The sequence below is a fragment of the Leopardus geoffroyi genome, chromosome B4, assembly GCF_018350155.1.
Source record: "Leopardus geoffroyi isolate Oge1 chromosome B4, O.geoffroyi_Oge1_pat1.0, whole genome shotgun sequence".
Taxonomy (NCBI): domain Eukaryota; kingdom Metazoa; phylum Chordata; class Mammalia; order Carnivora; family Felidae; genus Leopardus; species Leopardus geoffroyi.
The window spans coordinates 6,544,681-6,560,517 of NC_059341.1; the positions used below are offsets into that span (position 1 = coordinate 6,544,681).

At 47.9% G+C, this 15,837-nt stretch overlaps 1 protein-coding gene across 9 annotated transcripts in view; it reads right to left on the minus strand.

The window, feature by feature from the left end:
- SFMBT2 (Scm like with four mbt domains 2) overlaps positions 1 to 15,837 on the minus strand; it is a 222,318-nt gene that overhangs the window by 171,397 nt on the left and 35,084 nt on the right. For all 9 annotated transcript variants that reach the window (XM_045465807.1, XM_045465810.1, XM_045465812.1 and 6 more), the window contains exon 4: positions 14,854 to 15,094. In XM_045465807.1, coding sequence (XP_045321763.1) covers positions 14,854 to 15,094 — 241 coding nt within the window. The remainder of the gene's footprint in view (positions 1 to 14,853; positions 15,095 to 15,837) is intronic.

Here is a 15,837-nt window from a genome sequence, read left to right on the forward strand (position 1 = left end):
ATCATTCAAATTATTTGTGTACCAGGTCAGTGCCCCCAGGCTGCTGTCTTAGGGCTTTATCGTGTTAAAGGAGACAGACTAGGGACTGTTTTACACTGTAGATGTGACTCTGGCAGAATTCTAAGGTAGTGAGGACCCACTCAACTCATAAAGCACCTGTCTATCGGAGTAGCAGTTCTTTTTTTCTTAAATAAATGCTCATTTATTTATCCTGAGAAAGAGAGAGAGAGTGTGTGCATGAGCGGGAAGGGGCAGAGAGAGAGGAGAGAAAGAATCCCAAGCAGACTCCACACGGTCAGCACAAACCACGAGATCACGACCTGAGCCAAAACCAAGAGTCAGACGCTCAACCAACTGAGCCGCCCGGGCGCCCCGAAGAGTAGCTATTCTTTACAGCCTTTATTTCTCCACGCCATATCCCCTCTGTTGCCACCTGTTTGGTAGATACAGAATAACGAAAACTTCTTCGAGGCCTGAGAGTCCTATAAATCAGTTATTCGCCTTTCCCTTAGAATGGCTGACACCTGGCTGTACAGAAGCCCATACCCTCCAGTCCCACCGACAGGGCTATTTGCTCCTACAATAAATGGCATTAGATTGCTCTGCCATCCACACCCACTTTCCCCAGATTTCCCTTCTCCTCCCTTGCAGTCGGGCTGTCTGTCGTCATTCATCTTCGATACAAGCCACCACGACAAACGCTCTCCTCCCTGCTTCTAAGCACCGTGTCCAACATGCACCGGGCTTCTGCGCCCAGGAGCGGGGACTGGTGTGTGTGGGTGTGGTAAGATTTAAGAGGCCCTTCGATAAATAATGTGCATACGCCACTACCAATTAGTTCTTGCCGGTGGCTGCTGTGATTTTTAATTAGTGCAGAGGCTCCGTTCCTTATCCACTTAACCAAATACTGAGCTTTAACCACGGGCAAGGCATAACAAATAAAAGTGTTATAATTCCAACTACACGGCCGTGTTGGAAAAAGAAAAACCATGGAGACAGTAACAGATCGACGGTTGCCTGGGGCGGGGCGGGGAGGAAGGATGGACGCGTGGAGCACAGGGGACTTTTAGGGCTCTGAAACGACCCTGTGTGACAGTATAATGGTGGACACACGTCATTATACATCTGTCCAAACCACAGACAGTGCCACACCTAATGTAAACTATGGACTCGGTGATGCTGACGAGTCAACGTAGCTTCATCAACTGTAACAAATGTACCATCTGGTGGGGGATGCTGATGGGGGGAGGCCGTGTATGTGGGGGGCAGGAGGCTTAAGAGAAGTCTCTGTACCTTCCCCCCCAGTTCTGCTGTGAACCTAAAACCGCTCTAAATAGCAAAGTCTTTAAAGTAATCAATCTCGATAAATAAATAAAATTTAAAAGTGAATAAAACACCATCCTTAGCCAGAGGATAAAGGAAGAAAAAGAGAGTATTTCTAGATTTCCTCCTACATTCTTAGCACAGGCTCTAAGGAGTTTATACAAATCCCACGTTAGATGCCAGGACTTCCTCACGGACGCCTCCCTAGAAGGGGGACCATCAGGGCCTCTGACATTTAAAAAAAAGAAGCAGGTGGGCACCTGGGTGGCTCACTCGGTGAAGCGTCCCACTCTTGATTTCGGCTCAGGTCACGATCTCAGCGTTCTTGCGATCAAAACCCACGTTGGGGTCTGCACTGACAGCACGGAGCCTGCTTGGGATGCTCTCTCTATCTCTCTCCCTCTGTCTCTGCCCTTCCCCTGTGCACGCTCTCTCTCTCTCTCTCTCAAAATAAACATTAAAAAAAAAAAAAGAAAGAATGCCGTGACACTACGTGTTCTTCCCACTTTACTGTCAGGTTCCAGAGAGCTTCCATATCTGCCGTCAACGGAGATGCAAAGAGTATGATGGAAACAGGTTAAGTGACTTCGTTCCGAGGTAACGACCAGCGAGAGGCAGAGCTGAGCCACCAGCCAGACCACCAGACTCAGGCCAGCAATCCCCTCCTCCATATGGCGGGAGGCACACTCTTCAATGCACAAGAAGCCGCTTCAAAAACACCCATTTAGGGGCGCCTGGGTGGCGCAGTCGGTTAAGCGTCCGACTTCAGCCAGGTCACGATCTCGCGGTCCGTGAGTTCGAGCCCCGCGTCGGGCTCTGGGCTGATGGCTCAGAGCCTGGAGCCTGTTTCCGATTCTGTGTCTCCCTCTCTCTCTGCCCCTCCCCCGTTCATGCTCTGTCTCTCTCTGTCCCAAAAATAAATAAAAACGTTGAAAGAAAAAAAAAATTAAAAAAAAAAAAAAAACACCCATTTATTTGATGTTAAGTACCAACAGGATCCAGTGAAGACGGACCTTTCCCGTCGGCATTTGGCAGACCACCAGAGAAGTCAGAGGTCACACTTCCGTGCCCAATCAGGTCAACCTCCGGCTCTTGTAAATGTCCATGACAGCTAACCACCCTCTAAAAAGGCTTAGTATAAACAAAGACAAATTTTTAAAACACAAGAAGAGTGCAGTCTCAGAGAAGTTACCACCCGGACAAAAAGGAAGATGCAACCCAAGTTTCCAGAGATCAGAATTTCAAATTAATTTCCAGTACATCTTAGCAAGACAAGAGTGAGGTTTTCGAGAAGGAATGGCCAAAGCAGGAAACACCGACCAATAAATCCATACACTGGCAGGTGTCATATAAAACATCGACTTCCAAAAGCAAGCCCATCATCTGTGTACCTGTCATTGGCCAAAAGGTGACTACAGTACAAATGAGCTTCCATATAAAACGCTTCATAATAAGCCTCTCACATATTCCCACCAAAAAAGCCACTGGGCAAAGAGTAGAACCTTGGTAGATTGGTGTAAAATTTTTTCCACTTCCACAGCAATAGTAATACAGCTTGTGGACCAAGAGAGCGGCCGGGAGGCAATGTCAGGGCTCTTCACCATCAAGCCAAGGTCCTCTCTCTACCAGTTCTGGTGCTCCCATCAGCAAAGGACCCAGAGGGAGACTTGAAAGGAACCCATGACTGAATATAAATTCTACAAAAGCCCAATGATGAGAAATCCTTCCAGAGCCCTAAAAGGCTTCTAAACCCTTGAAGTACAAGTCTAAGATGGACATGGGAGGACATTCAGAATACTGAGACACCTAGGCTCAGGCAGTCACCCCTTGGGATAAAAGTACACCTTCCAGATCGTAAAGGCCAAATATGTGCCCAGGAAAGCAGGAGGGACTAGTCAGCTTTTTGGGATGGCCTTTTTTTTATTTAAACTTTTTTCTTTTTTAGCGTTTATTTATTTTTGAGAGACAGAGACAGACAGAGCACAAGCAGGGGAGGGGCAGAGAGAGCGGGAGATACAGAATGTGAAGCAGGCTCCAGACTGTGAGCGATCAGCACAGAAACCAACACGGGGCTTGAACCCACGAACTGTGAGATCATGACCTGAGCCAACGTTGGATGCTTAACTGACTGAGCCACCCAGGTGCCCCAAGAATGGCCTTTTTTCTGACACAGGTATGGAAGACGGCTCTTCAAACTCTATGACTCACATACCCCCTCCAAAGAATTCTGAAAAAACTAATGTTTCCCCCTGGTGTATTTTCTCTTTTTTTAATTTTTTTTAATGTTTATTTATTTTTGAGAGAGAGACAGAGACAGAGACAGAGACAGAGACAGAGACAGAACATGAGCGGGGGAGGGGCAGAGAGAGAGACACAGAATCAGAAGCAGGCTCCAGGCTCTGAGTTGTCAGCACAGAGCCTGACGTGGGGCTCGAACTCACAAACGGTGAGTGACATCATGACATGAGCCGAAGTCGGATGCTTAACCAACTGAACCACCCAGGCACCCCTTCCTTGCGTATTTTCGATTAGGCATTCTAAAATCTTTCATTCATTTCAGTAGTTACAAAGGATGTCATTTCCTATAACTGCATTTTTGACACTTTGAATAAAATGCTGTATCGCTCCCATAACTATATCTGATAGAATGATCTGACCCTCTCCACCATGCATTTTTTTAATTTTTAAAAAATTTTTTTAGGGGCGCCTGGGTGGCTCAGTCGGTTAAGCGTCCGACTTCAGCTCAGGTCATGATTTCACGGTCCGTGAGTTCGAGCCCTGCGTCGGGCTCTGTGCTGACAGCTCAGAGCCTGGAGCCTGTTTCAGATTCTGTGTCTCCCTCTCTCTCTGACCCTCCCCCATTCCTCTGTCTCTCTCTGTCTCAAAAATAAACATTAAAAAAAAATTTTTTTTAATTTTTTTAAAGTCTATTCATTTATTTTGAGAGAGAGAGAGAGAGAGAGAGCACGACCAGAGGAGGGGCAGAGAGAGAGAGAGGAAGAGAGAGAGAATCCCAAGCAGACTCCATCCACACTGTCAGTGTGAAGCCTGACGTGGGGCTCGAACTCACAAACAATGAGATCATGACCGGAGTGGAAACCAAGAGTTGGACACTTAACCAACTGAGCCACCCGGGCGCCCCCACAACCATGCATTTTTAAATGCATGTAATTAAGTGCAACTTCAACCCTTTGCATGGAACTCCTCTTTCTCCTGAATTCAAGCCCACCCCACACCCCTCCGACTCCTACTACACGTAATATCTTCACCTTTTTTTCATTCCCATTTCATTTCTTTTCATTTCATTCTTTTATTGCTCACCCTACCTGACTCCTCTGAGACCACAACAAAAAACGTAACATATAATTTTAAAAATTACCCTTTTAAAAATCCCTCCAACCGTAAAATGAAAATTTTCTTCAGGCTCAGGGTACTAAAATTACTTCTGGTCCAGATCAAAACATAAGTAACATTACAAAATTTGATGATTAACCGTAAAAGTGTTGTACCTTGATAGGATGCCTTGAGTAAAGAAGGCTTCACGTAACACACCGAGATTTTGTGTTCGGTGCCCCAAAGGCTATGTGTGAGATGACATTCTTCTCTGGCTGGCTGGGGAGGCGGGAACACACTTCAGTGGTCTTCCCAGGCGGATGGGTGTCACGAAAGATACAGAACGCAAGGGTCCGGAAATTGGCTCCCAAAATGGACCCATACCAAGTAACCCCCGCCCAGGTCACAGGGGGCGTGAGAAACCCAGGGTGGAAAGTTGGAATAGGCCACCCTTCCCTGTACAGGGCCCAGCAGAGCTCAAATGTGAGCCCACATACCACACTGGAAATACTCTCAAGTCATTAATCAAGCAAACAGGCTGTGAAGTAAAGTATGCCCCATCTTCCTACGTGGACAAATACATCTTCATAATAACAGAATCACATAGTATGTAAAAAGCTATGGTATATAGACAACTGCAAGTTGGTCAAATGCCAAAGATAAATAAATTTAATAATGACGGTGTATCCGGCTGTTGATGGGCTAGCAATGTTCGGATGAGTAATAAATTAAAGACTTACATAATTCATAAATCATTCTGTATCTATTCCATAAAAAATTATTTTCCTTATATTTTTTCCAGCAAAATCATTAGCCATCTAGTTAAAAAAAAGCAAGATTTTCACATAATTTGTATTCTATTCACAGAAATCATTCAAGGCATTAAAAGATAAAATATAATTATCTCCAGTCTATACAATTTTAATATTTTCGATGAAAACAAGGTAAATCAAAATGCAAACATCACAATTTTAAGTATATCTTATTATATGTCTTCCAAAAAAAGCTACTTGCCTGCTAAATATTCTAAATCATCTACTGAAATTAATAGGAAAATTACAGGGGCGCCTGGCTGGCTCAGTCAGTTAAGCGTCCAACTTCGACTTGGGTCATGAGCTCACGGTTCGTGGGCTCGAGTCCCGCGTCGGGCTCTGTGCGGTCTTCATGGAGCCTGCTTGGGATTCTCTCTCTCCCTCTCTTTCTGCCTCTTCCTGACCAGTGCTTTCTCTCTCTCTCAAAATAAATAAATAAACTTTAGAAAAAAAAAAACAACTAAAGCCACGATGAAGTCACATTAGCTACTGTCTTTCTAAACACGTCGTAGACCCTTGTACCCAGACGTATATCTGCATTAGCCATATGTCTTGGAGGTAAGCCCAGGGGCAGGTACTCTCAGAGAGCAGCACACAGCTGAGGAAGAGATACTCCCATGGCTGGGTCCTGTCAACCTCTCAGATAAATGCAGAGGGCATGACCCTGGAACAGAGGCATGCTTGGAACAGAGGCATACTCGGAATGGCTCTGGAATGGAGGCGTGGTCTTGGAACGGAGGCCAGACCCTGGAAACTCGAGCCTGGATGGGGAACTTAACAAGAAGCAGCAGGAAGTCAGAGTCTTGTTCAGGAGCCCAGAGCAGGAAAAGGGGTGGGAGAAACTCACCAGTCCAACAAGCTAGAAGGCAGTCGGAGGCATGAAGGAGGGGACCAGATGACGCTAGGGTTCCTGGCTCTGGGCGGGAAAACAAAGGCACGTCGGGCTGGGGACAGTCAGAGGTCCCAGGAGGCCGTGCTGCGCTGCGAGAGCCCTGTCTGCTCAAAGGTGACTAGAAGGTTCTCTCAGCACTACCTGGGCCCCGCTGAGAGCAGTCCAGGGCCAGGACCCTCAACAGGGGAGAGGGGACCAAGAAGACAGGCCCTGACAGGGAGACGAAGGACCAAAAACAGCCAACAAGAGGCCACAGGGACCCACAGAACTAGCCCACCCACATCCCACACAGAATCAGACACGAGCCTGACTTAAAGTATATGCTGCTGGATTAAGCAGCACGAGAAAGTAAATTCATTTACGACTAACACCGAGACGGAAAATCTTACGGTGCTGCTTTGTGCTTACAGTTTTCACGTTGCAGAAAAACCCAAATAGCATCTGATACAATTTACATAACTTTACATAATCTCATGATTACCACTTGGCAAGGAAGTTCCAGACCGAATCGCTTCCATTTATTTGCCTCCAAAAATGACAAGATGGAAAACATTCTGGACAAGTTAGCGTTCTACCTTCTTCTTAAAAATCACAAGAAGCCAATTCCACCACTTTTCTGAGTAGTACGTTTCCAAGATTTTGAGTCTAAAGATTCAACAGTCGGATTGGCACAACTTAATCGATAAACAAATATTTACTAACCTCCTCCTATTTTCAAAGCACCGATTTCAGACGTGGAGGGTGGGGGCGGGTAACCCTTACCTTAAACTCTACTTCAAACTGTCTGACCTGGGGATAAGTTATTCACGCTTACCAAGCCACGATTTTCAAATGTAATATAAGAATTATACCATCCAGGGGGCGCCTGGGTGGCTCAGTCGGTTGAGCGTCTGACTTTTGATTTCGGCTCAGGTCATGATCTCACAGTTCGTGAGATCGGGCCCCACATCGGGCTCTGTGCTTGACAACACGGAGACTGCTTGGGATTCTGTGTCTCCCTCTCTCTCCTTCCCTCCCCTCTTCTTTCTCTCTCTCGAAATAGATAAATAAACATAAAAAAGGGGCGCCTGGGTGGCGCAGTCGGTTAAGCGTCCGACTTCAGCCAGGTCACGATCTCGCGGTCCGTGAGTTCGAGCCCCGCGTCGGGCTCTGGGCTGATGGCTCAGAGCCTGGAGCCTGTTTCCGATTCTGTGTCTCCCTCTCTCTCTGTCCCTCCCCCGTTCATGCTCTGTCTCTCTCTGTCCCAAAAATAAATAAACGTTGAAAAAAAAATTTTTTTTAAATAAACATAAAAAAAAAAAATCATACCAGCCAGTTTACAAAAGCATTCTTCAGATAGGGTTAGATTTAGTTAGCTGGTGCACAGCAGGCACCAGATAAAATTATTTTGTGGGTGCAAGTGTTTTTAATTGAAAAGCCATGATACAAACAGAACAAAATCCGTGATCACATTTCGAGAAACCGAAGACGGGGATGTGCGATGTACAGTGAGTTTCAAAAGACAAGTACGAACACCAAGCAGGATTTGTAGGAGAAGAGACTACTGTTCTACTCATAAGCTAACAGTTGTTCACCACTATCTATGCAAAGGGTTTTAATTTATAGGACAGGACCACCAGTCGGTCTGCCTTCCTTGGTTTCGGTCTTTGCTTTTCCTTCCACAGGCTAAAACGAACAGTTTCATCGGTATCTAATCACGGGGCCTATTTATTGACTTCAGAGCCCCTTTATAAATCTCATTCATTGCTCTTTGAATTCTCACATTCAGAACATTTTTGAGCTGAAGGAAACCTGAGCGACCATCCGGGCCAACGCGGTGTGTTGTAAGACAGAGCCTCGGACACGTGAGGTCACGCGCTCAGAGGCCGCACGAGGCCACGTGTGGCTGTCCTGTCCTGTGCCCGACACTCGGGGCCCAGCCGCCTACAGGACCCAAGCAAATGAGAACCAACCAGCAGGGGCCAGAAGATGTGAAGAGCAGACACAGGACCGCCTGAAGAGGCAGGTACTCCCAGGATACTGAAGGCGGCCAGTGAAAACCACGTGACTGTGTATGATCCATTCGTGTTACGAAAATGTCGTTCAGGTCATAAACATCAACACCGTCGCATTCTGCTTCTCAGAGTCCGCGGTGACATAACTGGAAGGCCCGTGGTCCCGCGATTTCACAGCCCTACACACCAACTGCCCCCCTCACCTCTTACGTTATAACCAACTGCGGGGAAAAACAAAATTCCCCCAAACAGTCCTAAGACCAGGCTTCAGAACCTGGCTGCCTCTACGTGTGTAACATAAGGCCATATTCACACTTGCTGCTAACGCGTCATGAATAAACATCCCTTTATTCAAATAAGTTATATATTAACTAACTCCCAGTAATTTTCCTTCAACTTGGAATGGTAAATAGAGTCATTCTGGCAAGACTGCAGAGTTTGCAATTCAAATTACAGAAATGTTAATAACGGGGAAAATAAAAATTAGTGGCATGATTCCTAAGGCACCGTAATTCCAATACTTTTACTGCAACAGTAGAAAGCGCGCATAAATATTTCTCAATTTATAAGCCGAGGGGTCTCATTCGGGCAGGCTTCGTACTCACCTGCAATCTCACAGGAGCGTTTCTTTCAGGCACTCGGTAGGCGCCTGCTAGAAAGGCAAAGCTCCCCGACCCCACGCGTTAGGAGGTAGTTGCTACTTCTCAATAAATAACAGTGAAACAGTCACTGGATTAAATGATTTCCTTACATTATCACCATAAACAATAATTATTTGGCAGTTGCCCTTTGCGAGCTTTGCGTGTGCTTATGAATAAATCAAGCCTTATTGATTTAGTAAGCTAAAACGTTTTCCATCTAGCTCCTCTAATAAGAGCTCTAATCCTCCAATGCACTTACCGATGCTTTAATGTAGTATGTTTGTTAACACTTTTAACGTGAGAGATTAGCGCCGATGAGCTCACAAGCAGGAACACTGCTCTTTGGACGGCCAATTGGCCACTACGCCCAGGTCTCTCTGAACACGTCCTTATTAATGGCGTTCTCTGCCTGTGGATTGGAATCACATCTTACTGAAACGGGGAGAGCAGCCGCCACGCTGTTTCCTTCTTTGTAACGTTTAGTGTAATAATGACGGCTCGCAGTGATTCAGGTATCACGTCCATTTCAGATGGCAAGGAGAGAAAAATACGGGACTGTAAAAAATATGGGACTGTGCTCGGTGGTTGGTAAAACTGTCATCTAAAATCAGGGGGCTCAGTCGGTTAAGCGTCCAACTTCGGCTCAGGTCATGATCTCGGTTTCGTCAGTTCGAGCCCCACACTGGGCTCTGTGCTCATAGCTCGGAGCCTGGAGCCTGCTTCAGATTCTGTGTCTCCTGCTCTCTCTCTGCCCTTCAGCAGCTCACACTCCTTCTCTCTCTCTCTCTCTCTCTCTCTCTCTCTCTCTCTCAAAACTACACATTAAAATAAATAAAAAAAAAATCATAAAATGAGTGTCTTAATGCGGTGACCTCAGAAGATGAAAGGCTACTTGGGGCAACCCCAGAATGTCCTCCCAGGCATCGAGCGCTATTAACCCCAGTCTGAGCAGGAAAGGCGGCCCTCTCCTTCCTCCCTCCCGGGGGTGGGGGGGAGCACAATTGGCCACACCCTCACCCCCTTGCTTCCCCCGCCTGTATTCTGGCGCTGTCCTGCACACAGTGATGCACTCAACTCCACTTCCGCTGTCACTCGGGGGGGAATGATTCCCGGTTCTCTGGGCTCCAACAGGGAACTGGCATCTTTGATTCTTTGGATTCTTTACCGAGCAAAATTCTGTCTGTTGCAGGCGACAAAGGACCCAGGCACTCACAAGAATTTCCCAGCCCCGTCTGTCCCCCAATCCACTGAAACGTGATCACCCCCACAGTGACACAGAAACTTCTGTGCTTCGTACACACTTCCACAGGTCTCAGCTCCGAAACAAAGTCCACTCCTCACGTATACGGTGGGCAAACCAGCACCCTTCTTCCTCCTCTCCTTCACGAGGACCACAAACCGAGGCACGTCAGGCTGGAACGGCCTTTAGGGACGATACAACCTCCTCTCAAAGATGAGAAAATGGAGAGGAATCTCACCCAAGTAGCTAAATTCGCGGCAGAGGCAAAGTGAGAACCAGACCCCCAGGCTCCAGCCGCGATGTTCCTCCCGTCAAAACACCCCCTGACTCCCTTTAAAACATCCCGACTCCTGAGATCGGTAAGAAGATCCATTACATTGGAGCATCTCAAACAAAAGCGTCACGTGTCGCCGACTTTAACTTGTGTTAACACCCTGCGATGCCTTTCAAGTTGAGCCGCGACGCAGACCGACCAGGTACGGTTCCAGAATTTACAATGATATTAGCTCTCTACGGCAGAAAACCACACAAACAAGAATCCTTGTTCGAAAATAGATTCCCCCCGATTCCCTGCGGGGCACCCGCCGCCTCTGGCTACAAAGCAGTAATTATCCTGTACTACAGCAATCAATAAAACCTTTTGCCCCCCTGAACCTGCTATTCCCTGACTTTGTTCTCCGCGTGGAAGATTTCCAAGTCATATTGATCACCTACTAAATTTTTTCTCAAGTTCCTTAAAAGGAGCCACGAAGACATTCTCAAATTAGCATAACTTGTTATTGTTTGAGCGGGCTTCAGATCACTCAGGCACATTAATGCTTCCCCCCCTTGACTGGGTGTTCCCATTTTTCATCGGGAATTTGTCATTTTAAGTGTCTCTCTGTCTTGCCTAATAGCGCAAAGTCAGTAGGATACAAATTTGATGGTGTTTCCGAAACTGTGGCTGCTGCCACATTTTTCAGCCAAGCGAGGAGGAAGAATTGATTGATAAACTATGCCCTCTCTCTCTCTCTCTCTCTCTCTTTCTCTCGAGCAACAGCATGCATTTCTACCAAATGAACCCATTAGCTCCAAGAGTGTTAAAATTCAGCACCCTGGAACTTGTCTCCAGAACGATTCACTAGAGAATCTATTATATAAAGTGAAACCATCGTAGTACAGCCTTTCCAAGGGCATTTAACTGCTAACGCGTCAAACTTTAAGAGCGAGTCATAAAGGAGATGAGAAAGGACGGCGAGGGGGTGAGGGAAGCACCCTCCCGAGGGTGCGTGGGCACGACCATGGGGCCTCTGTGTGCAGAGCGGGGCGGGCAGAAAGACCTCTGGTCCCCTGAACAGCACTGACGCCTTCCCAACATTCCATCAGCGCGAAGCATCCATCGCGACTGGTTTGCTTCATGAGCCGACAGAGACCACGGGGAAATTAAATAATCGTGCATTACACCGTTATCTTTTCACCTCGGCAGCTGTCTTAATTCAAAGCAAAGGGAATAGTATTCGGTCTTAAAAAAGAAGGAACCTATCTTACACCACTCACAAAAATTCACTCGAAATGAGCTACAGACCTAAGTGTAAGACCAAAAACCATAAAACTCCTAGAAGAAAACAGAGGGGTGCAGGGGGTGGGGGGAGCACCCGGACATCAATCTTGGCGGGGTTTTTTTTTTTTTTTGGATAGGATGCCTAAAGCACAAGCAATAAAACAAAAAATAAACAAGTGAGACTACATGAAGCTACAAAGCTTCTGCGCAGCAAAAGAAACCATCATCAAAATGAAAAGATAACTTGGGGCGCCTGGGTGGCTCGATGGGTTAAGCGTCCGACTCTTGGGTTTCAGCTCAGGTCGTGAACACGTGGTTTGTGAGTTCAAACCCCACGTCGGGCTCTGCGCTGATGGTGCGGAGCCTGCTTGGGACTCTCTCTCTCCCTGTCCTTCTGCCCCTTCCCCTCTCCCTCTCTCTCGGTCTCTCTCTCAAAAAGAAATAAACTTAAAAAACTTTTTTAAAAAATGAAAAGATAACCTACGGAACGGGGAATAATATTTGCAGCCACATACTAATAAGGGGTTAATATCCAAAATACATATAGAACCCATACAAGTCAATAGCCGAAAACAATCCGATTTAAACATGGGCAGAAGCGTCACTCGTTTCCCTTCATGCGTTTGGCAAAGGGGACTGGAGGTACGAGCTTCCAGTTATGACGTGAATACACTGTGGGGATGAAAAATACAGCCAATGAGACCGTCACAGCGTTGCCTGGGGACAGATGTTAGCCACACTTATGGGGAGCAGAGCACACGATACAGAGAAGGTGAGTCACTTTGTTGCACACCCAAAACTGCTGTAAAATTGCGTGTCCACTGTATTCAATTTAACAAGAAAGCAAGAAAAAGTGAGAAGCTCTGAATAGACATTTTTCCAAAGAGCGCATCCAGGTACACGAAAAGAAGCTCGCCATCACTCATCATCAGGAAAACGCAAATCCAGACCACAGGGAGGTGTCGCTTCACACGTGCAGGATGGCTATCGTCACGGAGACCAGAGAGAACGTGCGGGCAAGGATGTGGAGGAGCGGGAGCCCCCGAGCACTGCTGGTGGGAATGCCAACCGGTGCAGCCGCGGTGGAAAACAGTACAGAAGTTGGTCAAAAACTCGGAACTAGAACTACCCTGTGACCCAGCAATTCCATGACTGGGAGTCTATCCAAAGGAAACAAAAACACTATGCCAAAGAGAGCTCTGCGCCCCATGTTCATCACAGCATTATTTACAACAGCCAAGACATTAAAACCACCTACATGTTTACGGGCAGATGAACAGATAAAGAAAATGTGGGGGGGCGCCTGGGTGGCCCAGTGGGTGAAGCGTCTGACTTCGGCTCAGGTCATGGTCTCACGGTTCGTGGGTTCAAGTTCCACGTCAGGCTCTGTGCTGATGGCTCAGAGCCTGGAGCCTGCTTCAGATTCTGTGTCTCCCTCTCTCTCTGCCCCTCCCCTGTTCATTCTCTCTCTCTCTCTCTTTCTCTCTCTCTCTCTCAAAAATAAATAAAACATTTAAAAAAAGGCAATGACAGTGGTTGCACAGCCTTGTGACCACATCAAAAATCAGTGAACCACACACTTAAAGGGATGAATCTTACAGTATGTGGATCGTAACTCAGGTTTTTTTTCAACTATCGATGTGGGGGAGGGGCACACTCACAAATGTCATCGCCTCTAAGGGCGCCAGGGGCTTTGTGAGCAAAGACGGGGTTTGACCCTGGTTGCCTGAGAAGTGACCGGTGAGCTAACCTCTGGGGGAGGAAGGGGTAATGCGGGCAGAGGAGCAGAAAGAGGTCCACGGGGGAGAAGAGACGCAAAGGGCCCGTCTCTCTTTCTTCCGAAGCAATAAGGAGCCACGAGTCAGCTGAGGCCCGGGCAGTGCAGTCGGTCCTTACAAATGTCACAGAAATGCAACTCAAACTCCACGTGTCTACCGTGACTGCCTCTTAGCAGGCTCTCAATTAGGCACAACCCAGACCATTCCCACCAATCGGAAGAACGATCTATCGGAACTCGGAACAGAAGACAGAATCGAAAAGTTCCGGGAAAAAGCCACCGCCCATAACGGTGGACAAGAAGAAGCTCGGAATTCAGCTCTGACACGTTACGTGTCGGTTCGAATGAAAACATCGAGTCGGAATTGAAACAGGCAGGCAGTCCTACGGACACGTTCTAGGCGCCTGAGGATCAGCGCGGAAAGTCTTCGAGTGTCACCCTGTCATCAAACACGGAAAACAAGGTGTTGAGGTTCAAGTATTTGGTAACGCAGCTTTTCTCACGTACACGATTGCATGGGCTCCTTCCGTGCCTGTGTGACACACAGGGTTTTCTCCAACTCCGCACCACGGCCAGTTTGAGCCCGCGATTCCCTGTGTGGGGACCGTCCTGTCCAAGCAAGGGTGTCTGTCTGCCAGCACCCGGCCTTCCCACCCGATGTCAGCAGCATCCCCTACCCCCTGTCGTAACCAAAACAGGCGTTGCCAAAAGTCCCCTGGGGGGGTACAGTCACCCCAGTGGAGTACCCCGTCTTCCAGCAACGAAATGGATCTCAACTACACAAGCTCTGGCCATTCCCTCGAGAGTAATGTCATTTCTCCACAGGAGTTTGGTTTTCTACGTGCCTCACACCCTGACGGTCTCCCTGCAAGAAGGCAGGTTAAACCTTCTAGAGAAGCCTGTTCCGGATGCTCGATGCCACTGTTCAAAACGCCCAGCCTCTAAGGCAGAAGAAAAGCCACACAACCCAAAGAGGAAACAAGACGTCAGTCATGGGCATCCCTCAGCCCCCCTTTCCCACCCCCAACACCCGTGTGACGATCAGGCTCCAAAGCTTTAAGTCTGCGGAAGGCCACGGTCGGCTGGGCGGACGTCCAAAAACGCACCCAGGTCCCCCCTCACTCTGGAGCCCCTCCAGCCACTGAAACTCAAGACACGTCGCGTCAAGCACCAGACCTCCCTCCTACGTCGGTTTTCGAATCTCTGCCAGGCTTGTCTACAAGCGTCACGGACGGCAATCGCTCGGGGACCAAAAGGCTTCGGGACGCGGGCCAGCTTGGCGTCCGGATGCCGGAGCTTACCATCCGGGGGCATCAAGGCCTTGTTATTCTGCGTGCACCACCCCACGGGGTGGAGGTCTGCTATCACCACATCACACCAGAAGTCGGCCCGGCGGTCCTCGCCATAGCCGCAGTAGCGCAGAAGCAGCAGCTGGCCGCAGGTGGTGATGACGGTGGCCACCCAGTACGTGTCCGGGTTGTTCTTATTGGCCACTTCTAATTTCATCCCCGGCTGGAAGTTGCTCTGAAGGCTGATCTCCACCTGCAGGAAAGAGAAGCACAGGGACGAGGTCACTACGCCTGACACATCCGGAAAATTACAAGAGCTGCTAAGACAACGGCACGTAAGGGGCATCCGGGTGGCTCAGTCGGTTAAGCATCGGAATCCGGATTTCAGCTCAGGTCACGATCTCACGGTTTGTGGGTTCAAGCCCCGCACTGGGCTCTGTGCTGACGGTGCAGAGCCTGCTTGGGACTCTCTCTCTCCCTCTCTCTCTGTTCCTCCCCAACTTGTGCTCTCTCTCTCTCTCTCTCTCCCCACCCCAAATAAGTAACTTAAAAAAAACAACACAGCACTTAAAAACAACATTCCTGGGGTGCCTGGGTGGTTCAGTCGGTTAAGCGTCCAACTTCAGCTCAGGTCATGATCTCACGATTCACGGGTTCGAGCCCCGCGTCGGGCTCTGGGCTGACAGCTCGGAGCCTGGAGCCTGCTTCCGATTCTGTGTCTCCCTCTCTCTCTGCCCCCCACCCCCCGCTTGTGCTCTGTCTCTCTCTGTCTCTCTCAAAAATAAAAAATAAAAATAAAAACAACATTCCTATTGGCTTAGAACAGCGCTAAGAGGAATAGAACCAGACGTGAGGCTTTCTAGCAACCATGTTAAAAAAGCAAGATAAAACAGATGAAATTAATTTTAATAATGGATTTTACTCGACCCAACATATCCCAAACACATCATTTCAAGACGGTCTTCATAATCCACAGAAGACCTATTCATGACTTGT